The following is an 18,296-nucleotide window of genomic DNA, read 5'->3' on the forward strand; positions in this document are numbered from 1 at the left end:
AATATTTTACTACAGTTGTAGCTTTACTAAATGAATTCAATTTAAAAAACATTTTACTGGGAAGGTTTTATACGCACCTAAATATATATACAGTACCACCATTTTAAATTATTTAGGTAGTTTTAAATTTTCCATTAAATTGAATATTTTAATATATGTGATGCAATTATTATAATAGGCTTTATGGCTGGGGATTTGAATAACACATGGACTATGCACCAAATTTGGCCTTATGTTGCCCTTAACTTGTATTGCAGCATCCTGCAATAAACCAATAACTATGAATTCTACAACTGTTGACCATAAATTAAGTAATGCTACAAGATTCGCTGGTGCTTCGCTAATGCTTTATTTGAGAATTAAATAACTGACCACCTGAAATACATTTCACAGTGCCAGTCCACAGCTATCAAGGCCTTTCTTGTAATTCTAATCTCTTTTCAATGCGTTATGTAACATTACATAAGCAACACTTTAATTCTAGCCTGGTGATTGGACATCCATTATCACAGACCATGCACAAATCTATGACCTTCGTTATCTCTGAAAGCATAAAATTCTGGTTGATGAATGATAAATAGCTAAACAATTGGACAGCAGTAAAGTACATTCAGTACTTGGCATGAAGTCTCCATCAGTGACAAGGGATTTACAGAAAGTTTCATATTTTAATGCTACGAACATGATTATCATTTCAAGGTAGTTTAACAAATTTTGTTAGTCCGACTGTACTTATTTTATTTGTAAGATCATGTATTAAATGTAATATGAATTCACTAGTTTTATTACAAAAACTTTTAAATTTAAAATCAACCTAGTTTCACCACTGAAAGCAAGCCTAAATTGAGACAGTAGTTTAAAGCAAAATTCACAGACAAATTTTGGTTGTAATCTATAGCTACAATACGCTCTACTTATTTTACCCACTTTACCATGCATGTGTAAAGGAAATTAATTTCAGTTTAACATCCACTACTCTTAAATAGTTAATTACATAACAAACAATAACCTGAACATACCACTTTGGACTTTTTGATATAAAACATTAAGTATTGTGTTGGTTGCTATCTCTGTAAGCACACAGTGCTTTAATGGTGAGAGGCCTGATGTCCAGCAGAGTACTGACCATGTGAGTGAACATCTGACCTTTACCAGCAAAATTATACCACTCCCTTTTTCCTATTATTATTTGTGCTAATTCATTCCTGGACCATTTCCTTTCGTGTATCTCCACCATGCAGATATTAAACCCATCCTGTCCCTAATACAACTAGCATACAAAACAAATCTAAAGATTAAAAAATCTTACCAGGATATAGCTGTGTTTCTCAATCTTAAGCCCAATTTTTAAGTGTGTCTACGTGTCACTGGTTACCTTGCAAATGCTTTACTTTGTCAACCTGCATGGCTTCACAAACAGGTTATGTAATGTTACGTAATAGGCAGACACATAATCAGTTACAGCAGTGCTATGCATTCAGGCATGATAAGTTACTAATTATTCATAGTAGCATTAAGACTGCTTCACTGCATTTTACATAGGAGGTACTACACGGAGCAGGGAGATCCGCACCAAGGTACAATAAATAGAACTCCATAGTAATTATTTATTCCTTTATCCCATGGTCAAAAAATAATGCTAAAATAATTTTTAAAATTTGCATGATTTTATTTATTTCTTCGACCAAAGCTTGGCTTATTTCTAGACCCATGTAAGATTTTGAATTGGGAACAAAAAGCAACGCAGATAAACCCAATTTCGCAATAATATGACTGGCACGTCAGTGTAAAAACAATGTCAGATTAAAATAGTATGTTGTTTTTTGTGGATTTATAGGTCATATACGACGGCAGACCATTTAACTTTTGGCAGATTACTTACAGTGCTCGTGGACGACTCCGTGGTCTGCGGACCACGGTTGCATATACTGGTATAGATTCTCTATGGTTGTGTTTATACTTCGCTGTTTATGCAACAACCCAATACATGTTATTGTATGCCGCAATGTATTTTGGGATATGCTTTCAAACCAACAGTGCAACTCTACTCTCTTTTCGCTGCATTTGCACAGTTTGTTTTTTGGAAGGGGAGTGGATTGTTTACAGTTGATCAATTGTGTTAATATAGTCCCGTAATATTTTCTCTCGTAATCCTATTTTGTAGTTTCTTCACTAATTATTGTATTTACCATCGCTAATGGTTGAGTATCATGGGAAACGACGATCTTTTGACTGTTTCTGTCTGATGATAGGCTAGACGAATGGAGGGGGAAGGCATTAGGCTTGCGGAGTGACAAGACAACAAACATGTGCTTGATTTGTTCGCGGTACTTACCGAGCGATAATTACAAAGAAAATATAATCTATAATATTAATTCATTTGGATGTACACTATTATATCAGTGGCACTTAAGCCGCACAATTAACAAAAAAAGGCCTAAAAAGTAAAGTTTAAGCCTATCACATAAATATACAAATCCAAAATAAAATTACAGTACAGTACTAAAAAAAAAAATAGTTCAAAATCAAAGAAACCAACAAAAAGGTAAAATACAAAAAAATCATTAAATACATCCAGCGATACTTTTTATTTTACCGAAATAGCGACCTGTCGAGTTGATTAATTACAGCTCGCTGTAGCCTGAGGGAACAAGTAGGCATCGCCAGGGTGATGAACCGGCCAAATTTGGCTATTCCTCAAGTAGCCTCTTTGTCAGATGGTTTTGTAATCACACAGAATCCAAACTCGTTTATACAACACACTTCACTTTGCCGCGCTGTAATAGCGTGTTGTATAAATGGGCCCTATTTGTTGAAGTCTGTCCTTGGGGCCCCCCCCCCACCTATATTTCAAAATCCTTGATCTACCATTCTCAAAAAATCTGAATCTGAATACATAACATGCACAACAATAGCATCCAATGCCACCACATCCTACCAGGTACCACATTTATACTTCACAAGCAAAAGGTTTGAACCCCTGACCTCTTAATAATTCCACGGAATACAATTTCATTTGCACATGAATCCAACTACAGAGAAAAAATCAAAACATTGGAAAAAACTGGTTGGTTGACCCTTGACTCACCTGAAATCAAACACACTCAATACAGCTTCACTCACATCCTCCACAGACAGATCTAAGCACCACTCTTCCAGCATAGCGTTTTTCCCATAAATATATATTCGGACAATAAATAAAACAATATTCTTCAAAGTTCATGGAGATATTTACCAAAATATGCAACTTCTTCCTTTTGTGTAGAAACTGAAACTAATTTATATAAAGTACGAACTAATTGCAAACCTCTTATTGAACATTAAACTTCACATTTTGAAGCATTCTTATGAATATTCATGAAGGTCCTTGGGTAATAGTTCAATGATTATGTTAAAACATCGACTGCCACCTACGAACAATACACTTTGTCACAAATTGTAACTGAAAGTGCCACTACAAATGAATATTAAAATGATTGAATGACAGCATAATGAATACTTTTATATTCTTAAATCTATTTTTCTAAATACTGTAGTTTTTTAATAGCTTTAAAATTGTTTATATCAACTGTTTTTTAATGTGTAACTATTTACTACTTGCAAATTTAGAAATTAATTCTTATTTGTATATATTCTTATTGAGGTAGGCCCAATAAAAAATATTAGTTTATCAAACTCACCCGCATGTCTTCTATAGTATTGAAAAAAAAAATTAATACTTTCTTTTTTAATCTTTTTTTTTTCCATTTATTTTTCAGTTTTTAAGTAAATAGTTAGTAGATATTGTTTGTATCATCTCAATCATGTATTTTACTTTGAATATCAATGCACCAGCAAACAACTTGGTAATAATATTTGGCTTTAGAAAAATAAAAAAATAAAAATCCTCCCTCCCCTATCACTTTTCAGGAATAATAATAAAGATACCAAGAACATATAAGCTTTTCCTTTCTCTTAAATACAAGATTTTCCTTTCTCTTAAAAACCCCACTTCATTATTTTTCCTTGTTAGTGGCCACAAATCCCAGATAATGTTGAGGATAAATTATAAATGTTCACAGGAGTTTTATACTTTGTTTTTATATCTGTCCTGTTTGACTTCAATCTGGAAGCTTTAATTTATTATTTGTTTTCTAAATTATATTTTGTTAAAAGGTATTGTAATTCTGTTTTTATTTCTTTATTTTACCATGTTACACTTTATCCATTTTGATTGTTATGTATTCCTGAAAAATAAATAATTGACTGACCTCGGTACGGAGTAGATATTTTGCGCATTCTGCTTGCGTGCGAACTTTGACATGTCTTCATATCCGTCTTGTAGTTCTATCTCTGACTGGTCATCAACACTTTCATTTGGCTTTATTGGAATGGAACGGGTGCCAAGAACTGGTGATGGATAGGTTATTTTCCGATGCAAGTCTGGTGATGCTATTTGGTTAACGTATATCTGCTCGTCTTTGTTTGTATCTAATGGTTTGATGTCAGGTAAGACATAATCATCACTTAAGCCACTGTTTCTATTGCCTTCCCCAGAGTTCCGATTTTCACTGGAATGAAAGCTGCCCCTACCGGAGCTGCCACTGTTGTCGCGACTGAGAGGAGACTTCAACTGTTCAACGGTTGCATTCTCCAATACTTCTGATTCCAAAGTATTTTCTTTATTATCAGTGACTTCTGGCCCGGCAGAAGCCTCTATTTCTGCAGACATTCTTGCTGCAACTTTTGTAGAATCTATTTTGTCACTAGGAAATGAGAAGGTATGCAAGTCTGAAATGACTTTGTGTGGAGTGGATGGTAGCCTTGCATCTGATCCCTCTCCCTTAATTCCAGATTCTGTTTTGCTTTTTGATAAATTATCCTTACGGTTCTTATTAACAACAGCATATGTTGCATCATTCACCATTGAATAAAATGTTCCTGTTGCTATATTAGCACTGTCACATGATTTGCTCTTGACTGGTGGAGGAGGAGCAGGTCTGCAAGGCCTAGCTACAGACCCGTGGCTTTTCTGTTTTGTAGTTTTTTTTGTTGGATTTCCAGATATATAGTTTGTTTTATAAATGGACCCATTGATATTTTCAGAAGATTGCTTTGATGATAACTCAGGCATTGGCTTTATCTTAAGCTCCGCACTTGATGGCAAGTCAAATGTATCTTTTGAAACAACTTCTACAGATCTGCTACGATTTTTCCTTGGGGGCGCTGTGAGTGTCGACGAACGTGCATTATCAGTATCATTTTCTTTACTAAGAACCTGTTCAGGTACAACTGGAGTCATTGTTTTTGAACGTTCTTTCCTGCTTTTTCGTTTTGGTGGCTTAGGTTTCACTGGAGGCTTTGACTTTTCTGGTGAATCCTTTTCCACCAACTTCGGATCTAGAGCAGAATTTGCAGAGATTGTCCTTTGTCTCCTAGAGGATTCATTTATTAATTTTGATTTGTTCTTTTTCACTGCACTCAAATTTTTTTCTTTCCTTTTTGCTACAGGACTATTTGAAGATGTTCGATTTGATTGCCTTTTGGCAGACTCAGCATAAATCTCCTTATTAGATTTATCAAACTTCTTCTGCCGTCTGATTGGAGTAGGTCTAATATTACTGTAAGGTCTTTCAGGATCAACAATGGAATTATGATTAGCCTCCAAGAATTGACTACTTTCTGGTAGAGATTGGGAGTGTTCCAGACAGTGCTGTTGCCTTTTCTCTCTCCTGACATGGACGGGACTGTTTTTCTTAGTTTTTTTAACTATTTGCTTCTTTTCATTAGTCTTTGAAGCTTGTTCTAAAAGACTTTTAGATCGTCGAGGAGGTGGTATAGGAAGTTTACTTGAAGGCTCCTGAGAATTTCGTTTTGCAGAGGAACACTGATTTGCAAACTGAGATCCTGGCTCTAAGTTCACATAATCATTATCATCTTCAAGGCTAAAATCAATATTTGCATAAGGATGGTCATCACCTGTATGTTCAATACAGGTGTCCCCATCTGCAACATCACTGGTTGAATCTTCAAGTACCGTTTCCGACACTTCATACGTTTCTGTAATCTCCTCATTCACATCATTTTTCTCATTAACATCTTTATTTATATTTTCCTTGCGAACTATTGACTCACAAATTTTTACATCTTCATTTATTGCAACACTATTTTTTGCTTTGTCAGCTTCCTCCTCCTTCTCTTTTACCTCTGCAACAATCACAGTATTCCTTGTTTCATTTTTTAGGTTGGTAAAGTCTGAATCATTGGTTGATTCAATAAACATGGATTGTGTTGTACGTTCATCATTTTCTCCAGGGATGTGTGACAGCGCAGACTGGCTGGAGTACCGCACTGTTGAATTTTTAAAGTCGGCATTACGTATTCGATTTAGGATAAACTTTGAAATGTTCGGTTTTGGTTTTACTGGTGGTTTTGTTTGGTTCACTGAAACACCTGTAAGAAACAAACCCAGCATTTTAATTATGCACAACATGTACAGTACATAACATACAACCTCAAAATAGGTAAAGATGTAACAAAAATGTTCAAAAAAATGTTATGTTTGTTTACTCACATCTGTAAACAAATCACCTCTCCTACTTTTTTTTACGATTATACAGTACCAGAAATATAGTACCACTTTAAAAGTTATTATAATGGCCACCTAAGCACAACCAAGAGCGTGACATTTTTGTAAGCCTAAGTATGGCGCTAATTCAAAAGTTGTAATTATATAAACAAGTTAATTGCGTAAAAAATTTCATTTTTTTGCAGCGGCTGGTGTGCTACTATGGCAAAACATATCAACTTATTCTTTCATGCTTTACAGCGTAACAAAGTTGGTTGGTTATGAAAGCATCAAAAGAACCCCTACTGTCTAAAAGTACTTTGTTTGTATGAGTTATTCAAAGGGATTTACTCTGAGGAGCCTATAGGCTATGTGGATTTATTGATCACTATGCAAAGAAGTGTTACATAACATTCAGTTCGCTGAGATGAAGATCAGTAAACCAAGCAAGCATAAAAGTAAACCTTTGTGATTGCAGCAGATACAGTACGGTATGTACCATCAATCCAAGGTGCTTGAGGTTGGACTGAAAGGGTATCCAGACAATCAGCTGCAACATAATTTGCCGACTGTATCGTTGTCTATAGTGATCAATTTTTAGGGTAGAAATTTGAAAAAAAAATGTTCCTTCCGAATTCACAGATGTATAAATAATGTTTTAGGTTTGAGATTCTTTATGGTAACATTAAATTAATTACCAGACATTCTAACATTTATGATATTATTTTCATGTCAATTAAATAGCTAAATATTTTTGTTTTAAATGAAAGCTATTAATTAACATACAAAGTAACAATTAAACTTACGAATATATTTTTCGAGTATTTTAGCTCATCACATTTCTAATATCATATCAAGTACATCATTTATTTCTGAATGCAATGAATTACTTCAGTAAATCCTAGTGTATCAGTCTATAATAGCTTTGCAAGGTATTTCATTTGTAAATGACTTTAATGATTGCAAGTACCAATACATTATCAGGGGTCATAATCTGGTCAGTTTTAAATTCATATATCACTAGGTTTATCATTCCATTACAGAAAAAGTAATATTGTTTAGACAATGTTTGACAACTGATTTTGTAACACATTCTTTCCTTATAATTTACAGTATGTTATTGGATTTGTTAGATAGTTGTCACTGAGAAGTACTTAACTTTAATGAAGCATCGCTAACGTTAAAAGGGAAATCCCAAGAAAGGCTTAAAATAGCTTGGTTCGCTGTGCATATTTATTCATTTAGCAATTTCTCAAATTAATAATGATGAGAGAAGAAAATCCCTGAGGCCTGACTAACATGAATTAGAAGACATGACCTGGAGACTGATAAATATATAGGAGACCAATATTTGACTGCAATTTTTACTGTTCTAATGCATAACATAACATAACATGAATGAATTTACTGAACAGTTAGAATTTACAAAAATTTTAATGAAGCAACATAAATGAGACAGTATGAAATAAAGTTTTTGAGTCAATACACCCAGTTACAGCACTGCCAGTGGCAATTCCAACATTGGAGGGGCAGGGGGAAGGAGAGGGAGAGCAGGCAGTATATAGTCAGACCAACAAAAAAAAAGTAGAGGGAAATGGTAGTTTTTCAATTTTTTGTCTGAATATTTGAAAATGCTTCGAATTGTGCAAAAATCATCCAGTTTCTCTACATATCAGGGAATTACCTCCTGCCTTGCCACCAGGATGCCATTGTGGTCTCTACTAGAATATGTCAGACCCCTAGTTGGATAGCTTAGTCACCCCTGAACATATCCTGCAGTTACTATTAATTCAATGACTATTTGAATTCGGAAATAATTTAATTTTCATATTAATGTAGGTAGTTGCTGAGTGATCTTTATAGTGAATCACAGGCTAAGCCCTAGATATGGTCAATATCAAGACCAGAGTAATGAATTATTAAGTTTAGCTCAGCTGACAAATACTTTAAAAAAAACTTTAAATTTACTTATAATTGTACACCCACCTTTTGATTAGCCACCCTAAAATGAGAGATTTAGACAAAAATATGTCAATACTGTATTTATCTGAATAATTGCCCCGGTTGTTTCGGTTGTTTAATGCTGTGAGGATTTTTTAGGGGGCGTATATTTGAGGGAGGCATATATTCAAGGGAGTTTTTTTTTTTTTGGTGTAAAATGGATACGTAGATACTCAAATAAATGCTCCTTAATTTCACTGTAAATGTGGCAATACAGCACATAGTTACTGTCAAAATGTGTTATTGTGTGATCATAAAGACTTATTGATCCCAACCAGGTTAGAAATACGAGCAACCACTCACATGATCCGCACGTTCCTCCACTCTTAAATATGGTACATGCGCAAGTTTATTATATTGGGTTTTTTTGGAAGAGCTAATAAGATATTGGTACAAAAAAAAGTTATTTAGAATTAAAAATTAAGTTACGTAAAACTGAACAAAAATAAATTTTTACATTATATAGAATGATCATTTGTACAAAATTAAAATACTTAAAAGTGAAAAAACTAAATAAATTTTCTTAAAATTGGAAAAAAAAGAGAATACCAAGACGCGTTTCGAACTCACGACCTTAAGTTCTTTAAAACACAGACTTAACCGACCACGCCATTCATGTGACATGCCCTATTAGAGGTAATAGTAATAATGTACACTCCTTGCTGAAACCCCTGTTTTGTTTTGTAGGTGTAAGGGGAACTCTGGGGTCCAACCTAAAAAAAGGGCGATAAACATTGGTTGGAAATCACCTCTAGTTCATGTGTACAAAATTTCCTGCACGTCTTTAATGCACGTCCGTTCAAAACTGGCGACGCTGGACGCTTTTAAAGTTTAAAACCCGTTTTGTTTTGTAGGTGTAGGGGGACCCTGGGGACCAACTTAAAAAAGGGCATTGAACGTTTGTTGGAAATCACCTCTAGTTTAGATGAACAAAATTTCCAGTATGTCCGTTCAAAACTGCCAATGCTGGATGCTTTTAAAGTTTGAAACTTCTGTTTTGTTTTGTAGGTGTAGGTCGAACCCTGGTGACCAAATTAAAAAAAAGGCGATGAACGTTTGTTGGAAATCACCTCTAGTTTACGTGTATAAATTTTTCGATGAATGTTTGTTGGAAATCTCCTCTAATTTATGTGTACAAAATTTCATGCACGTCCGTTCAAAACTGGCGATGCTGGACGCTTTTTAAGTTTTTAAAGTTTTGGTAACAAGACAAGAACAAGAACAGCAGTGAGGACCAAAAATGAAATTCTACTGGAGTATAACATTAATAGAATGTGTCGAGAATGATGTTGTTTACATATAGATTGGTTTACTAGCATTTATTCAAAAAAAATAAAAATGCTTCATTTTTTATTTTGGAGGGAGACATTTATTCTAAATGAGGCTCTAGGGGAAATTTATTCAAGGGCGCATTTATTCAAAGCGGGGCTTTTATTCAAGTAAAATAAGGTAACATAATAATTCAACTGAATGAAGATTTAAGCCAATTGTAGCAAATGTCACTAGCATTTGGGTTTTTTTTTCAAATCACTTTTATTTTTAAAAAAATATAGAAACACATACAAAAATGGATAAAAGGAAAACATAAAGAAAACTCCCTTGGATCATGTTCCTAAAATAAACGACAAGGGAGAGGACTGAGCCCAGATTACAAAATAGAAAGACAGAAGTGGAAAGGGAAGAGAAGTTCACCCAAAAATGTTTTCAAATTTGTTGAAATCTTATTCCTGGTTTGCATCCATACTACTGTAAATTAATCTGTCTTTCAATTAAAGCCTAGCAGATTATTCAAGGCAAGAGAGATAACACCACACATTGATCCTATTTTAACAGTGGAGTTGGTTGAATTGGATTGTGTCTATTCTTGCATTATGTAACCAATTTGCAAAGGCTCAATAGGCATTCCTAATCCTGATGCTCTAGCCATAATGGATACAGAACAAAATCAGAAAAACACAGGTTGATGGAAAATAAAGGGCTTAATCTTTCACCCATTACCAACTTAAAACATTGCTAGATTTTTCACATATTCAAATCATTAGATTTTATTTCCTTGATTTTAATTTACACCCAAATAACAAGTGAAATTGCAAACAATAGCATGGACAAGTGTGTCAACACAAGGCTGGCACAATCAAAGCTACAAACACAGTAATTAGCATGTACGTCAGACTTGGACTTGGGGGAGTGTTTCTGAAATTCTTACCTCATGGAATACAATAAAATGAACGCAGCATAAAATAATGGATAGCACAAGAAATTCATTATTTGGCCTTATATAAAAGTATTTTATTATAATTTGTGTCTTTTCCTCTTTTAGTCGTCAACATATATCAATCATATCAGTGACGCATCTAAGAGTCTTGAAACGGGGGGGGGGGGGGGGAGATGACGGGAGCATGGGGTAAAGTGAAGGTGTGCTAGCTTGTAAAAATAAGGTGATTTGAGGTGATTTTTAACTACTTGAGTGTGATCTTTGAGGGTGACACAAGTATTTTAATTTTTGAGGATTCAGCACACCCCTTATTACGGCACTGATTAACCTTATGAAACATGGAATCACTTTTATTGCCACACATTTACAGCAAATTAATATATATTGAAAAAGTAAAGTTGTACACAGAGCACAAGAAACACAAACTCCACAATTTTCCGCTGTCGCATGCATGATCATCATCCTACTGGACCAACCCAGGTTAGCGAGCGATGACAACCCAGGAACACAACATAAACTACTGTACCAGGCTGAATCAGCACCTACAGTAACGCACAGCATACCATACTTTTATTAATATTATGCCGTCTGTCTGAAGTAGTTTATATTGATTATTGCATGGTACCATTGTATGAATTCAAAGAAGAGACAGAACATGCATCTGTTACACACATCACCTTCAGGTCATTAAAGATAATTAATAATCTATTGTTATCCAAAGCTTAATTAAATTGACAATAACCAAATTGAACAAATCAGATTGATTTAAAATGCAATTAAGTTCTTAAGCCATATTTATCTAATTCCCTCATACATGTTTTTAGTTTTTGGCTAAAAATGCAGCCAAATTTTTACTTTTAACTTTAAATAGAAAAAAATATAGACTACCGTATATGCTACCGAAATACAGATATCATTGTGGATTTTGTTATTTGTCCTAAAAAAATGAAAAGAAATAAAAAAATTAAAAAATAAATAAAAAAAAAAAGAGGAAAAAATAGAAAAAATTTGAAAAATTGAAAAATTGATCGCTCAAAATGCCTCAGAGCTTATTTTCGGACGTCACACAGAAATTTCGCTAGGGCATGCCCCGGACCCCTAGAGTATTGTTATCTCGATCAGCCCCACTTTCGCCCCTCCTTCCACCACCCACCCTTTAGGCCCAATACAAAAATGATTAGTTTATCACCCTTGCCCATATGTCTTGTATGATGTTGAAACTATTTTTTAAATTCATTTCTTTTAATTTTTTTGTTTTCATTTTTTTAGTACATAGGTAGCAAATATTGCTTGTATCATGTATTTTAATTTGAATACTCCACATCATTGCAAAACTTAAAACTGGACAAATGTGTCCAAGCATGGAGGTATAAAAATATATTATACCTCCTCCATGCTTGGACACATTTACTGGGAAAATTCCAAAAACCAAACAATGAAATGTGTTAGGTAAGTGCCAATGTCCCTGAAATCCCCCATAAAGTAGGTCTACTAAAACAATTCAATGACCACAAGGACAAAGATGTCCAGATAGCTGGCTTTTCAATTTTATCATTTTTGCACTCTGTGGAGATATTTAGCCTTGGTCAATCCTTTGGACTGGTCAGTTACCCAGGACTTTCAAGGACATTAACTGTCTGATCTTTATGCAAATTGAAAAGGCGGGAACTTGAGGGTTAGAAGATTATGGTTTAAACATGGAGAGAAAGTTTCCTGCACTTATAACTAGGTATGACATGGCTACAGTACTTCCTTTCTGAATTCATAAGAACTACTCATTTAATAAATAAATAATAATAATTCTGGATTTATATAGCACCTCACGTTGACACAACCTCGAGGAATGAATTAATTAATAATAATTAGGCCCACTTTCAATATATTTAGTGGAAAACGTTTAACACTCTTACATATCTAAATTTGATTGTCAAAGGATTCATACGATAGAAGACTGAACTATACTTCCCTCGGTGCTGGACAATTTGTAATACCACCTTAACAACTAGTGCATTATATGTATAAGCTTATAAATGTGATTGCTTTTTGGGAATTAAAACAATAATAAAATGTCTCAATAATATTTAATAAATTTTAGACCAATATGATCATCTTCTAATTATGTTTGAGGTGATTATCAAACTATAGAGGGTGCCCTTCATTGTTATGCAAGATTTGATTTTTCAATTCTAATTATGTGTATCTGGGTGCCTTCTTAGTCAAATTGCGCATGCTACAAATTCTCGCACTTTGTCTTGTACGAGCCCTTGAGTGAAAGGGGGCATAACCACCCTTTTCTCGACATTTGTACAACATACTAATATTCTTTTCCTCTGCTGCCTGGCTTTACCTCACAAATTATTCATATATATAAAAAAGAAGGATTTAGTTATTTGGCTCTCAAATTTGCTGACTCAATGATAACATGGTCGTTTAGTTAGCACGAAAACATTTTTTAATGGTACACTGCAAGTCATTTGAATCATTATATGAATAATTAATCAAATGTTAACGAGAGAGCATGACACAGTAATAATCACCGTTTTCACAATGAGACATGGTATGGCAGTTTCCATTTAGAAAATGACTTTTGTAACACTTCAGAGTGCCTAGCCAATCCCATAATGCCAGATTCTTCATCAGACAGGAAGGAAACTATATACTGAACAAAAATGCCAAAAAGTATGAATCATACAAGACCATTAAAATACTGATTGATAAGGCCACATCAATAAATAAAATAAATAACTGGAACATGTTTGTATAATTAGCAGTAAAATGGATTGGGTAAAAGTCATTTAGGCAACTTTTTTAACAATTAATTTTATTACATTTTCAGGGGTAAAGGAAGGAATGACTTATTTTACTACAGTGACATGGCAAAATAATGCAAAATACTGTATATATTCTATGACCGGACCACAAATTGGTAAACAAATACAGCCGCTATGATAACACTATAATTTGAATTTGTGTCTGACTCCACTAGAGTTAGGACAACAACTTATCCATTTATGTCTATTAGTATTACTGTACTATTTGATTAGTGCTGCATTCTGTGCAGCAGAGAATGTTAGGATTTTGAATTCAAAATCTAATTTCAATTTAAAGGACAAAGAGAAAAATTTAATTCAATTTGTTTTAAATTGCTTTGCCATGTGCTTTAGATGACACCAATGGGCACATGCTGCAACATGCTTACCTACAGTATGTCACTGATGTTTGTTTATGTGTTAAGAATTAATTATTAGAAACCACAAATAAAGGGAGGCCACCCTAGATTATTGAGATTATTTTGATTGACAGAATCTATACCTGAATCTTGTGGGTAAGGTCAATTTGGCCCATGTGTAGCATTAAAGGCAGGTTCACCTTCATGCCATACTGGAGGTATTTAAAGTCTGTAAATGGGCCTTTCTGGATATATCAGGCCAGGAACACGCTTGTCCCTCAATCACAAATGTTGTCCCACAAACATGTTTACATACATTTATGCTGTCGTGTTATGGAACTTTAGAAATAATAGCCAAATGGCAAGGTTTGCAGAATGGTCCATTTTTGGTGGTGGATGAATTCAAAATAGGGAGGGGCACCAGACGTTTACAGATAGAGGGTCCACCCACCTCAGTCCCACCATGATTGGAGCTGAGGTATGGTAAGAAAAATCATGATTATGGCACCTCTAGATGGCCGGAAATTTCACTCTCAGACTTACATTTGAATATAATTTTCTTTTTGCTTTATTTAAAAAAAATATTTTTAGGGAGGGGATCTTGGGCCAGCCAGTTCCCACCCCCTTGAATCTACCACTGATTTTGTTTCGGAAGCAAAATTTAATGTCACTTCATTTTTGTTTTTAGTGCTGAGCAGCAAATTAAAGTAACAAAATATTTAAAGATTACAGAGCTGTTAATGGAAACAACTATCTTCCATTGATTGGAGAGACCCTATTTTGAAAATACATGTCTCCCTGGAATTAAAGTCCTCTTCTGCGACCAGAGTTTCTATGGTCTTTAGCAGTTTTGGTCTCTGATTAAAATAATAAAGATAAAAGGCATTTGTTCATTTGGGACAATAAAAAAATTAATCTTTAATTGAAGATGTCTGTAATTGGAGGGGTCTGTAATTGGAGGGTCCTTAATTGGAGGGTGAGAGACTGGTGGCACAAGTACAAAACTGACATCCAGCAGACAGAAGTGCTCACTGGGAATCTGTTATTTATTGTATGTATAGTTAACATCATAAAGACTAATTTTTTACATTATAAATGTTTTAATATTTCGCCAGTGTACCGTTTTCAAAGCTTATTTCGATTTATACTTCTAGACATCACAAACATATTCAAGATACATGAATTTGGTTTGCCTCCTCTAAATTAAATGATTAAACTTTTTTTTTATGTGGAAATGGAATGACATACTTGGCCTGTGAACAGCATATTGTAAAGTGTAAAACTGCAAGTGGTTTTTTTGTATGGATAAAAATAAAAACAGAATGTACTATATAAAAATAAATCCCAATTAATGTTGACTACCAATTAATATGAATAAATATCTAATAAAAATTTTCAACAAATCTAATAAATTGATACATAAATAAACATTAATCTGTAGGCATTGTAGGTTAGTGGTCTTCATTCACTATCTACAGTGGGCATATGGATTGCAAAGTTTCAAACACATAATAAACAACTTCAGTGCTAAAATATACATATTCACTGTATTTTACAGTATTATACTACACTCATTTGAGCCTAGCCATTGAAACACAACAAATTATATTAAAAACATCAATATTATAAAATACTGTGCAAGAAATTCACCTTAGTTTAACTGGAAATTGTACTTCCCATCACCCCATTGGGGCTATATCGCATCCACTTAAATGTTTACGTATAATTAATGATAATCATGAATGTTGCCGTTTGATAGAAATACAGAATCCAGAGTAGAAATTCAGTGACATCACATGACCTTTTTACCTTGCCAACAACTTCAATAATTGATGTAGCCGCTGGGGACAAAGGTTTCTCGAAAGAAACAGTGCAAAGGTGATGTTTTATAATTCATAAGATTTTGCATTTTACAACATTCATTATGCTGATATCAAGAAGTACATAAATAGAGTACTTCAATCAATATTTTTACAAACTCAAAAGTGCACAATTTCTACTATAAACAATTTATTCTTTTTGTATATTATTATGACTCGTACGTATATACTAGTGTTTAATATTATTTACATCTAGGCCTACATAGGATTACTGTTTTTTCTAATTTCAGCCTTTAACACGGATATGATGTCTACTTATTTCGATTAAGTGATAAGCCTACCAAAAGTTTACAAACTCAAGTGTTACGTTGACGCAGTCTCGAAATGACGCCAAAATACAGTAATCAGTGGCAGATTCAAGTGGGGCCGAGCAATCCTACTTTTTTCAAAATTATTTTTAAAAAATGGAAAAAAAGAAAGGAAAATTATAATTTAGGTCTGAGAGTGCCTTTTCCGGCAATCTAGAGGTGTCATAATCATAAATTTTCTTTCCTCAGCCCCAATCATGGTGTGGCTGAGGTGATCTACTTTCCCAACGTGCAAGTCCCTCCCTATCCCCCCTCTAATTTGCTTTCCTGGAGCCGCCACTGATAATGATAAATTAAGTAAATCACCTTTATGTTTGTGAAATCAAAATGCCAACTAATGTTTTGTGTGCTCCCTATCTCCCTAGTCCTGTTTGATCATAAATTAGACGGTATTATTTCCACTCACAATAATTCATTGCAATATTACTTACACAAAAGTGAAATTCAAAAAGAGGAGAAAAGCAAAAACCTCTTGATTGATTTTAAAACTACTGTATATGCAAAAAGACTAAATTAATGACTGTTTTAAGTTTATCTTATTTGTTTTTCATAGTTCAAATTTTGAATACGTTACAAGCTAATCAGTAGATAATAAATCATTATATTTATGAATGTCAGTTTGCATGAAATATATAAGCGGGCATAATTATGACTAAAAAGGATAATTTTAAAAACTTCTTATGATGAGTATTTCAGTGGCAGATTCAAGGAGCCCAGCTGGCCCACCATCAATATTTTTTTTTTTTTTTTCGAAATTTAAAAGTGGAGAAAAATTAAAATTATATTCAAATTTAGTCAGAGAGTGCCATTTCCAACCAACTGGAGGTGCCATAATCATAAATTTTCTTACCTCAGCCCCAACCATGGTGGGGCTGAGGTGGTAGTCCAGCTACACTCTCCATCTGTAAAAGTCCCTCTCTGGGCCCAGCTCTATTTCAAATTACTGGATCTGCCACTGGATATTTTGAAAATTTCGTATGGAAATAAATGTTAATTGCATTGCTTAAAATCAATTAAAAGGCTATATGCGCCAGAGCTTCCAGGGCTTCGCCCCCCTTGTCCCCAACCATTGCTTGGGCCTACGGCCCAAGACTTTATTTTTCATCTCGTTCCCCCCAATTTCAGCCACGGATCGACGCCCTTGGCGGAGTACAATGGGTTCACTAAACCTTGGTTGAAGACTTAGGGGTGACCATGGTAATCCTGTTGCGAAGAGAAACTGGAAAATGTGGGTTATATTTAAGCTGTTCGAAGATGCATTTACTATGTATTATGTCAAAAAATTAAAAAAACAAAAATTATTGGGTCTGGTCTTGGCCATTGAAAAGTTGGCCAGTCTGGGATTTTAAGAATTCCCCATTATCACAGCTACTGTCTTAAATGGGACCCCCAAATACTACACACACAGTGCCGTATGTGTACCTTGTCCAAGCAACGAAAAACATTGACAACATTCACTGCAAGAATAGACCTGTCTAGACCTTCATCCTCATACCTGTATGTGAGTACAGGTTTTTAAGTCTGGAATATCATCTAAGAGAGCACAAATAATTTACCATAATCAATAAAATATTATGAAATGTAGATTATAAAGTAAAACTAGTGTATACCTAATAGGAGGCTCATCAAAATATTGAATTAAACTATCAATGAAATGTTCTATGGTTCCCAGCACTTCAGATACAACGATGCACAAACTAGAATATTGAATCAATTTATCTTCATAGAGTATTAGATCCTATAGTATCTGTGTCAGATGCAGCAATTAATAAACTAGAATTTTGAATGTAACTACAAGCCATGGAGTCTTACCTCCAAATTCCTCTTGGTGATCTCCTTAAATCTCTTTTCTACTCGTAGAGCTATTCAATTAGGTAAAAAGAGGAATTTGTAGGAGAATAATCCATACGTCGCAGCACCATTGTGCTGAATTGCGTATAGGCGTGGTCCGTAAATACTTAGCCGCCATAAAGTAACACTTATATTAGCTTCATGTTAACACCATCCAACAATGACAGGGAATGAAATGAACCATAATATTGGGGTAGTTGCTACTCTTCCAAAAGATGGGATGGGTGCTTTAACACTGGACCTCCATGACTATCCGAGAAGACTTGGTATAACAAACTGAGCTCTGAGCGAGGAGCAGCTTGAACCAGCATTGACATTTCGTAAG

At 34.3% G+C, this 18,296-nt stretch overlaps 1 protein-coding gene and 1 long non-coding RNA gene across 6 annotated transcripts in view; one reads left to right on the forward strand and one right to left on the reverse strand.

Annotated features, from left to right (window-relative positions):
- Positions 1–18,296, reverse strand: part of LOC117108538 (FYVE, RhoGEF and PH domain-containing protein 6-like) — a 65,029-nt gene that overhangs the window by 10,669 nt on the left and 36,064 nt on the right. For all 4 annotated transcript variants that reach the window (XM_033250580.1, XM_033250581.1, XM_033250583.1 and 1 more), the window contains one exon: positions 4,251–6,432. In XM_033250580.1, coding sequence (XP_033106471.1) covers positions 4,251–6,432 — 2,182 coding nt within the window. The remainder of the gene's footprint in view (positions 1–4,250; positions 6,433–18,296) is intronic.
- On the forward strand, positions 382–6,356 carry LOC117108540. 2 transcript variants are annotated; one of them, XR_004445382.1, is made up of 3 exons: positions 382–699; positions 4,325–4,488; positions 6,224–6,356. It is a non-coding gene; the product is annotated as an uncharacterized LOC117108540 (long non-coding RNA). The 2 variants fall into 2 exon arrangements; XR_004445381.1 differs by lacking the exon at positions 382–699 and adding an exon at positions 1,321–1,577.

Source organism: Anneissia japonica, unplaced genomic scaffold (assembly GCF_011630105.1).
Source record: "Anneissia japonica isolate Jap-2015-1 unplaced genomic scaffold, ASM1163010v1 scaffold287727_len1644234_cov201, whole genome shotgun sequence".
Taxonomy (NCBI): domain Eukaryota; kingdom Metazoa; phylum Echinodermata; class Crinoidea; order Comatulida; family Comatulidae; genus Anneissia; species Anneissia japonica.